Source organism: Fragaria vesca, linkage group LG3, assembly GCF_000184155.1.
Source record: "Fragaria vesca subsp. vesca linkage group LG3, FraVesHawaii_1.0, whole genome shotgun sequence".
Lineage (NCBI taxonomy): Eukaryota > Viridiplantae > Streptophyta > Magnoliopsida > Rosales > Rosaceae > Fragaria > Fragaria vesca.
Genome location: NC_020493.1, coordinates 9,525,656 through 9,536,923, shown reverse-complemented (window position 1 = coordinate 9,536,923; position 11,268 = coordinate 9,525,656). Strand labels below are relative to the sequence as shown.

At 36.5% G+C, this 11,268-nt stretch overlaps 1 protein-coding gene across 1 annotated transcript; it reads left to right on the top strand.

The window, feature by feature from the left end:
* Positions 1–10,598: 10,598 nt before the first annotated feature.
* On the top strand, positions 10,599–11,036 carry LOC101291511 (indole-3-acetic acid-induced protein ARG7-like). The gene has a single exon (XM_004295613.1). The coding sequence runs from the start codon at positions 10,599–10,601 to the stop codon at positions 11,034–11,036; it is 438 nt and encodes a 145-aa protein (XP_004295661.1).
* The last annotated feature ends 232 nt before the right edge of the window (positions 11,037–11,268 follow it).

Genomic DNA, 11,268 nt, shown 5'->3' with positions numbered 1-11,268 from the left:
CACACATCTTTGAATTTCAGAAAAAATATTAAGGCTAAAAAATAAATCTTTGACCGGAAATTAGTGTTATAGGAGAAAATCTCGAACGGAGAATATTAGAATATATGAAGCTAAGGACATGTACAGTTAGCTAGACTTGAATATTGCATGTTTCAAAGTGAGGTCTCACTCTCACCAATAATTAACTCAGAGTTCCAACTCATCTTAAGTAACGGATCTCACGTATTAAGGTAAACTTGTAAGTCACTTGATAAGAGATGCGAAGATAAAATAAAAACTTAAAACTATTTATTTTTCCTTTTTAATCTGATCAGACTAAGCGGTTATAACTTTTTCGACCTAGAGTCCTCACCTTTTGTGTATGAACTACTTAATCTAGTTTGTAGGGTTTTAATTTTGTTTACAGCATTCGTATATATACATGATAGTATCATGTGGATCACTTGATCAAATAAAATGTTGAAATTGTATATTAGGTATTCTATTCACTGGTGCGTACAAAATTTTTCAATTAAATGATATTAGCATGCACTTATTACTTTAATGTGATGGATAAAATCTTAAACGCTCTCATTTGCATAAAATTGAATGTGTATGTAGCTTTGACCGATGACTTGTATAATGACTCTTTTGAATTACTTATTTAAATCATTTTATTATAATCGATGGTTCGATACAAAGGGTGATGACCTAGTCTCCATTAATTTTTGATAGCTAGCTTAAATTGTTTCTCACTTCCCAGCTAGTTTTGATTGATAAAATTAATTTTCTTTTAGGTGATAGTGAGATGAATTTCTAATCGAGCATATGCATCAACACTTCTAACAACTGAAGATCGATAACAGCTTTAATTTGTTGTACCGTTGTTAGTTGTAATTACAAAATTCTAACGAAGGGAACAACACACTTTTTTTATTATCTATAGATAACGGTTTTAACCACACCGTTGTACAAGCTAAATGAGAAAACTCATATTTAAGGGACCAACTCTTTTGTGATATCTTTAGATAACAGTTTTAACTAAACCGTTGTAAAAAAATAAAAATAAAAACACACAATTTTTGTTAAACCATTATCTAAGTAACATGGTCTATTTCCGGTTTTGTAGTAGTGAAGAAGAAGAAGAAGAAGAAGAAGAAGAAGAAGGAAAAGAAAAAAAAAAAAACTAAAGCAGTCATAGAACGCAGAATTATCTGATCATTTGAAACCCTCGATCCGACTGTTGAGGTTGAATATTGGGAGGAAACGAACAAGCATGAGAAGACTCGATGAGAGTGAGTGTGAGGCCAAGACACGTGAACAAGGGGAAGTTAGCTTCCCAATAGTTGGTGATGACTGTGATGAAGTTTCCAAACTGATGAGTATGAACTCGCAGAGGGACGTCTCTACCAAAAAAAAAAAAAAAAGAACTCGTAGAGGGTACGTTATATATATGTAGTTGGCGCCTTAACGTCTTCTTCTTCGATCTTGGCTCCTCTGCCTTTTATGTTTGTCGGGTATGGTAGTTGGGTCGTTCAGTGCGACTTAGAACTGACTGTACGTACGGCACACTACGGAAGCAGACGCAAGAAGAAGAAGAAGTAGACGACTACATAGATAGATCAGTCATACTACACAGCCAAATTGTCTCAGAGGTTGATCCCCACCATACCTACAATTGTTGATTTTCTTCTCTGTTTGGTTTTACTCCCGATTAATATTCTTTGCTATATATCTGCATATATACCCTATTTATTTAAAGAAATGGTTATAATTTCCAGTTAGTCAAAACATGTGTTTGGATCGAGAACTTTCCTTGGTTTAAAAAAGAAACATGGCACCATCGATCATCCACAGAAATTTTAATAGACGCATTGCGAGCGAGTGGTTGAGATCATGAATCTATCGCATTAGTTATGTTTTCAGTGAACTTAATTTTCATCTTAGCTAATAGCTGTGGGTTTTGTTTGTCTCAAACATAGGCGCATATATAGCGATATTTAATCTATATCACAAGGGACTTCATCATCAAAATCTAACATAAACAAAGCAGACTGGATGTTCAAAGAAGTAAGCATGATTGCAGGAATAATAGAATTAATCAACAAATTAATTTCTATGAATTCTCTCTGCTTTAATATGGTGTTCGTATCTATGTCATCAAACAAGCTAATAAGCGAGAATGATGAAATTTAATATGTGAATGATTTATAATATATCTATAAAATGAAGACGCCCTTCAAGTCTAACATGGATCGTAAACATGAAGCTTAATTAGGAAGGGTAGCTTGTTACCTTGATTCAAGCACTTACAACATATCTTGCAAGTAATGAATTCTTGTAGCTTTCAACAACAACCTAACCAACTATGTAAAACGTCATTGTACGTTTGACTAGCATATATACATGGTGCCATAGTGAAAGAGCGGCCTTTGGAATATAACTAGGGACTTCGATCATCAATTGCTCTCGATCAGCAGTTAGTATTGGCCCTAGCTCCTCCACCCTTTATTTGATCCTCCATATATTATTCCTCCTTGGAAGATTATAACTTGAAGCAAAGTCCATAACCGATAATATATCTAACAGAGACCTCTCATTCTTTCACTAGAAGCTAATGAATCGTATACGAACAAACTGACCTTATAGCACAAGTAAACCAGAGCATAAAACCAACAAAGACATATATATGCATGGTAGGTAGAAGCTTTGAATTTCAAAAGGTCGGAGTAGCTAGCTACTTGTGAAAAGAAAGGCAATTAACACTGACCTGAAATACAGATGATCAATCAGAGGACGAACAGTCGGTCAGCTGTGAGTCACAATCACCGGAAGAGAGAAAAACCGATGCTAACTAAGCTTGTTGGGTCGTAAGGAAACTTTCGTCTCCAATAAATATCACAGGAAGCTTCAGCTGTGTGTGTGTTCCTTCTGTTCATGACAGCTAGGGTTTGCAGAAGTTTCTGCATTGAAAAATAATACAGGACACGCAATTTCCACGCGGCGAGGAGGCGGTGACGATGATGATGATGGTGATGAGCTGCCTGTGATCGATTGGTATCAGATTTCTAATATATTTCTTCTTTGCCTTTTTTTTCTTTGTGGAAAATATTATTCATGACCGTTTCAAGCTGGCATAGCTGGTTCGTTTACAGTTCAACGTCCAACACATAGAAAACAATCATTTGAGTTTTGAAAATAAACTGGGGAAAAAATTGTATTTATGATTCTGCATGCGGTGCTAGACAACATGGGTTCTTCATAATTTAAGGGGTTTTGTACAGTTGGTTAGTTGAATTAAAGAACATGGGTTAGTTGATAAATTATTTAGGATTGTTTGTATGCTTTACCAAAATAGGGGACGTGGTTTGAATCATTTGATGCATCAACATTTGGAACCAAATCCGAATTGAGTTCATATTTAGCTTCTTTGCTCGACCCTCGCTAGTAGCAAGCGACTCATTCATTCTTCATCATATAAACTTATCTTTAAAACAGAAAAAACAAAAACAAAAAAACTTATCATTCGAAAGTCTACTGATTAATAATATCTATCTCCTATATATCTACACATACTTTGAGATATATAAAACAAAGGATATAATTAAGCACGAACAAGCTTAAATGTAAAATACGAAACTGCTTCAAACCATAGTCCTTAAACAAATGTGTAGTCAGTTGTTTCAATTGACTCCCCAATTAATAATCTAAACATAACTTAATTATATGTGACTAGTGTTGCACTTTCCTTTACAAATCATCGTTACTCTAATGCAACACTGATTTTTTGGTCAAATTAAGTTAGGCAATTTTAAAGTACGTGGCGTACTAATTAAACTCAATTAACTAATTCATCAGAGCTGTGTTTCGCCGTAGTTTAAAGTTCATCAAGCACCACGGCATCCATTATTTATTTTAGGAGGCAAGATGGACGCAGTGCTCAAAGTTAAGGCTCTCTATATTGAACTAGTATTCTCAGCGTTAGTCTAAATATTCACGTGCTAAATTACACCTTATGAATATGCCGGTATTAATTGGTAGATAAAAATTGGTTTAGATTGGACGAACGTAGGTATATTACAGCATATATACCACGCACAACACTGTGTCACTGTAGATGTAGACTTACTAGATGCTCTCCTATATACCCGAAATGCACTATTGCTATGTAGCTTGTTAGTTGAACTTTGAAATGTGTAGATGGTGCGTGGATCAGAATCTCTAGCCGCCCTATGTACATATTCATATATATGGTCCATACACATACGTTTCACTTCTTCGATCAAACCATGTGTTAAATTGCTACGAATAATAAGTATGACATAGCTAGCTATCTAGGTCGACCATAAAAAGGTGCAAGCTATATGAATTAACACAAGCAAAATGTGACATATCAGTGTCAACATTTTGATTAATTAGCTTTAGTTTTATCGGTATAACTTTAGCTAAAAAGATAGTCCACTACCACAATATTGAGCAAAGGTCATGTGTGGGCAATATGGGTGTACGTTGCAAATTTGCAATTCTCATATGAATTCTCATATGTGTGGCAATTTCCTCTCATACTTCATCAATTGACACATATATGGGAATTGCAATACCCTTATTGCCCACATACACATAATGTGTGGTCTTTGCTCAACATTGTGGTAGTGGTCCTTGATCAATTCTTTTGTTGATATTGTTGTTACAGTTAAGTACGTGTTACGTTTGTGTTCATACGTGGTGTGGTTTATTAGTATTTTGTTGATTATATGTACTTGATCATTAATTATATTTACTGTTAATAACTTGTTTGCTACGTACGGTTTCAAGATACGCATGGATTAGTAAGGTTATTTAATTTTTCTTAATTAGAAATCTTAAATTACGTACGTATATCGGTACATGCTTTACATTGGGAACGAAATGCACTTGATCGAGAAATCTTTAGCAAGACAACGTGGCGGTAATCCCACTACCTAGTTTGAAAGTATTAAGAGCTTTGGCTAAATTCACAAATTTCGAATGAAACATACATCCCTAATTTTTGGGTTTTCTTGTCCAATGTTGCACATCCAACCTAACAAAGTGTCACGTATTACATAATTTACATAGAAATGGGCAAGGCATTGTTAATCAATTTTGGAGCTAGGAACTAGGCGCACCTTAATAGTAGTGCAACTTTGTGCATGCACATGAACGTTATATAGTAAAGTTTCTATTACTTCAAAAATATTTGGTGTTTCTCTAATGTTGTGAAAGCAAGATATTTTTCCACTAAAAATTCTCAATTCCAAGGCATTGTTATGTCTATCAATTAAGGGATTGAAACCCAAAGCATAAATGACAATTTTGATATCACTATATATTTTGATCAGAAATTACCTTATGATATCTGAGTATTGGTTGTAACCTAAGTTTTTAAGAAATCATGAATATTCATCGAACGTATTGTGTAACTATCCGTACGAAGTAGTACTTTCATAATTTCATTCTAAATTTACGGATTTGAGATGACATTAGAATATTTGCCGTACGTCCTAATTAGCAAGATGACGATGCACCATGTCAGGTTGCACCACAAGAACAAAAGCATATTACCAGGCAAAAAAAAATCAAGCAACTTAACCAACACTACATGATGTGGACAAAGCTTTTGAAACGAAAATGCGAGCTTACTTTGTGGATTCATCCTCCACTTTTTTTTTTTTTGTCAACCAACTTGCGTTTTGATTCCGATTCCCCTGCCTCCCCCGATAAAATCGTACCGCCCTTTTAAAAGTAAAAAAACGACTAACACCAAAATCGTCACTTTTTATCTCCGTCTCGAAAAAAGTAGAGGGTGAGGCTCACACGCCGCGCGGAGCTGTGTGGGGAGTGCAAATTGAGTGAGAGTGTGAGACACATGCAGTTGGGCGCGTGGGGTAAAGTGGGAGGTGGGGAGAGTAGAGTGGAAAGTGCCACGTCATGATAAGAAGCAGAGGACAAAAGACCGTAAAATGAGTCACGGCAGTTGTACTGTAACGGACTACGGAAAATAAGGTGACCGGCCCGTTCGGAAACCGTTAATTGCGCTGCACCTTTGGTCCTTTGTCCGTTTTATTATCTTTGACTGTCCCTTTTTTCTTTTTTTTACCCTTTCTTTATCTTTCACTGTGTTTAGTTGTTTACTAGTATTGTCTTCTTTTTTTTGGTTACAGTTTACTAGTATATTGTCTTTGATCTTAATGTTTTCCTTTAATTTTTTTTTTCTTAAACATATGAAATGACATAAAAGCAAAATGTCTAAATTTGAACTCGAAAGGTATTTACGAAATGGTTTACGAAAATACTGAAACATGAAAAGCTGAATATAACTAGTTTGAGTACCTTACACTTATGATTCAGAAATTATAGATTTTGACCTTCCTCACCATCTTGTCGAGAAAAAGGAACCTATAGACCGCAACTTGGCCCAGTGTATAACAGTTGAAGAACGACGATCTCAGAACCGGCCCGTCCGACTACATCGCCATCATGGCGCCCTGCCGAATCGATGGAGGGCATGTGACAGTCTGGGTTTTTTTCTCATAGCATTTTTTTTTTCTTGCCTTACTATTTTAACATTATTTAAGTCTACAAAACCGATTCAATTGTCAAACTATGTTGTAGGTTAGCTAAAAAGTAAATATATAAACGACACAAAAATGAAATGAACAAAAGGTAATTGTATTACTGTATTAGTGATCAAACAACTTTTTTAATTAGATGTGGAGGTGAAGTTAGAGCTCGAGATTATGAGTGCTAGTTTATCATTGTTCTTAATTTCACTTGCCTTAGTTCGTGGGCAAACAGGAATATGACCTTTCGTAGAGTGACTCTTGTAGAAACTTCCATTGAGAAATCAACTCACATAACTTAATCTATTCGAATGCATTACACCAAGTTTATTTGACCAAATTAAAATTTTGGAGGATTGCTATACATGTCGAATATATTTCTATTATCTATTACAAAGTTCATACTCGTGAAGTCACTACCATTTTTATGTTAATTTTTGATTGAAAACTCACTATTAACTAGATGTTGCTTCATGACATGGACCGGTTTTATCTTCATTTCTTAAATTAATTGGAATGTTGTTCTCCACTTAGTAATTGATAAATTAAGATAATAACCCTCCCAACATAGTGGAAGAAGTGACAGTTAGATATTTAGAATACTAATGATCAAATTGTAACATAAAAAGATCTACCATTTCTTGTTCGAAAACTATTGTAGCTATAGATAACATTTACTTTAGTTGTTTGCTAACTAAAATCTAAAATTAACAACAGTATTGATAAATTGAAAAAAATTAGAGATTTATCAATTTTTTAATGAATCTTTACTCCAGCAGTATACTTAAGAAGTTGATAAATTTATAAATTGATAGAGAAAATTGATAAATTTATCAATCTTGGGGAGACAATTAACTAAAACTTAGCTAATGTATACAATTTAGCAATACTGCTGAAGTAAAAGTTTAAAAATTGCTACTTTCAATCTAAATGTTGACAAATTTAGCAATAAATTTAACTCTACTGTTGGAGATGCTCCTTACTAACAATCTTATCATTCTAATACAAATAGAAATCACTATAATGACCAAGATTAACAATAGCATCGTATCAACAATCATGATAACATACTGTACCAATTGTTTTGACATTTTTAACATTTATAGTTTTATTTGTTAACTTCATAAACGGTAAAATTGAAGTAATATGCATGAGTGATGACCCGAATGAAAACATATCTCTCAAACACCATAACTACTCCAAATCCATAAAGTAAAGTCAGAAAATGAAATAGTTTTCTTCTTACTGTTGTGATGTGAAATACTTACTAACATATAAAATCGGGAAGATTGGAATATATACCTTCCTATTGTGAAGAAAATTACTTACTAATACAGAAAATTATAACAAGTTAATCAGTATAAAGGTGATGGAGTAGAAAATCCTGATTAGCTTAGGAAGTAACAAATTAAGAAGACCCTGATGCAACTAAACAAGATTCCCACAATGAAAGGATTGCTTCTCATAAATGAGATTAACGTTATACTCCAACTTTTGTTTCTCTCCTCTTCTTCCCTCACAAATGTCGAACATGCCGTAAAATCATTTCTCGTGATGTCTGAAATTTTGTTGTAATGTTGTGGTTTCACTTGAGATAAACAAAAAACGCATCGAGCTTTCTCTTTTATATTGCCGCGATCCAGGCATGCAGGCAGGTTTGAAAGGCTGTTTTCATAGCTTGAATCTGTAACGTAAACAAAGGAAGCAGCTAGCACACAGTTTCTGCAGCAAGTTACAACACACAATTCCAAATCAAAAGTTTAACTGTCGTTACTCTTTTGGCCGGTTGCTCTATCGAAATTTGGAATTAGCTAGATACCTTCAGGACTTTCTCGTTTCAACTATACTATTTCAGAAGAATAACATTACATACATGGTTTGGTAAAAGTTAATCAAGAACAAGTACGTAGCTGGCCAAGAATGAAGTAAATACAAATTTAACCAAACTTGCTTGGCACTAGGAATATGAGCAAATGCAATACAACTCGTCAATTTACTTACCTCATCTCTCTTTCCCTTCTTCCTCATGGATTAGCAAGATAATCATATTATTTAGAATTAAATTCAGTTTACCCCCTTGTGGTTTGGGGGTGACTTCATGTTAGTCCCTACATTTTTATTTTCATCAGTTTACCCCTTGAACTCTTCAATTTCTGTCTACCGTGCCCAAATTCTCATATTCCATTTGAATTGACCTTTAATTATCAGCAGTTAAGGTTCGATTTGGACATATAAGGTCTGATTTGTCCAAATTCTAGATACTGGCCTCATAGTTATGGTTAAAATTATCAGTAGTTAACGTCCGATTTGGACAGAATATAGGACATTTGGTCACGCTTGAGGAGAATTCAAAAGTTTGAGGGGTAAACTGATGAAATTGAAAGTATAGGGATTAACATGAAGTTACTCCCAAACTTCATGGGGGTAAACTGAATTTAATTCTATTATTTATAATACATTGTGTCGGTTTCAAGTATGGCTTGTAAAACTCTATCTTCCGGAGCATATAACAATTTGTAATTGTCCTCTTATACGTTACATGAAAATTGAAATTATGTGTCGATGATTTAGAGTTTTAGTTATACATTGTTGTTATGCGTTTGTTTTTATAGCTGACCTTATTTTATATAATTCACTTGTCATGATAATCATTTCGTTCGAGCAACGACAATAAACTCCACTTATATTGGTATCTAAAAACATGGATACATGTTCAGCTTATAAAACTCTTGAATCGTCAACATACTGAACATTGCCACAAAATCAATCTCATGTGCCGATATCAATCATATCATCATCATACATAATAATGCGAGACCAACAAATTACATGATATATTGACAGTAATCTAAGATGTCACCTTTTTGACATCAAATTTTAGTACACAGGTAATTACATAATTATTATTTTTTGATCTAAAGATAATTACATCATCCGTATAATAAAATAGAAAATTCTAGTATATATATGATGTAGAAAGAGTCTTAGGTGCGGCCAACGCACCACGTGTCCTGTGCGACCCACCAGTCACACAACGACACGTGGTTTTTTTTTAAACCCCCCCCCCCCACCACCTGTGTTCTTCTTCTTCCTCTTCCTTCCTCTGCTCCGGCGCTTCTTCTTTCTTCCTCCGGCGAAGCTTACACGGGTTGGCGGAGGCATCCTCTTCCTTCCTCTTCCCCGGCGAAGCTTCTTCTTCCTTCCTTCGGTGAACCGGCGAAGCTTCTTCTTCCTTTACGGTGGAGGCGGAGGCGGCTTACGGTGGAGGCGGCAGGGGTTGCAGAGGCGGCGGCTGGGCAGAGGGAAAGAAGATTGGAGGGGATTGGTTTCCGACCGGAGAAAAGAGGAAGAAGAAGAAAAAGGCATGTGTGAAATGTGAAGAAAAAAAAAATATCAAAAAATAATTTGGTGCGCATATGTTGCACCTAAGAATTTCTCATATGCTGCAACAGGTGACATGATTACACCCATAGAGAACCCGAACCTACTTTTTGCAAGCGCAGTAATTGCTTGCACAAAATCAGGCAAAAACATGTACGAAATTTAAAAGTTACCCACATCCTTCAACAGAAAGAAAATATAAAAGACTTTAAAGAAAAAAGAAAAATCAATGCCGGACGTACCGCCTCATCACCTAGCTACCTACTACCGCAGAGAGCGTCCTCTTCGGTACGGAAATCCACGGTAAAAGAAAAAGGAAACCACGAAATCCTAAAATATTTGATTTTTTTTTACCGTCGGAGAAGGAATAGGAAATAAAATAAAAATGAAGATTAAAGAAAAATAAAAGGGGTCAGTCTCAGTTATTGTACCTGCCAAGTACGCCTAATTGTACCTCTCGTTTCTCTCTCATCATCACCTTTCCATGTCCTTCCTCTCTTTCTCTCTCTTCTCCCTTAATTCCCTCTCCTGCTCTTTATATATTCCCCCTCTCTCCCTCACACCCCTCACTACTCTCCCTCATCACCTCTCTCTCTCACTCTCTCTCTCTAAAAACCCAAAGCGCCTCCCTCTCTCTCTCTTTCTCTCTCTAACATCATGAAGCAGTTGATCCGACGTCTCTCCCGCGTCGCCGACTCCTCGCAGTACTGCCTCCTCCGCTCCGACTCCTCCTCCGCTGCCGCCGCGTCCGGTTCTTCTTCGAGGACTCGCAGAGTACTGAAGCTCCGGCGACGGAAGAGCTCCTCGGAGACCGGAGTTCCCGAGGGACACGTGCCGGTGTACGTCGGTGACGAGATGGAGCGGTTCGTCGTCTCCGCCGAGCTTCTCAACCACCCGGTGTTCGTCGAGCTTTTGAACAAGTCGGCGCAGGAGTACGGCTACGAGCAGCGCGGCGTGCTCCGGATTCCCTGCCACGTGGTGCTCTTCGAGCGCGTCCTCGAGGCGCTCCGCCTCGGACGCGCCGCGCCGTCCAGTGACATCAGCGACCTCCTCGGCTCCTCCTCCGACGATCGTCACTTCATCTACGCCAATTAGCGGCGGTGGAATCACGACCATCTCTCTCTGTGACCGCCGGTTTAGATCTCGGTTTTGGTAATTCTAGGGAGATGTTTTGGCCTTTTCTGTAAATACAGGTCTTCTCCGATCGAGGAGAAGGGAGTCGTTTAGGACCACAGTCTTTTAGCTTTTTCTTATTTTCTTTGTTTAGTTTTAATGTAAAGGAGAAAAGAGGAAAATTACAGAGCTAGCTAGCTAGAGTGAGTACCTG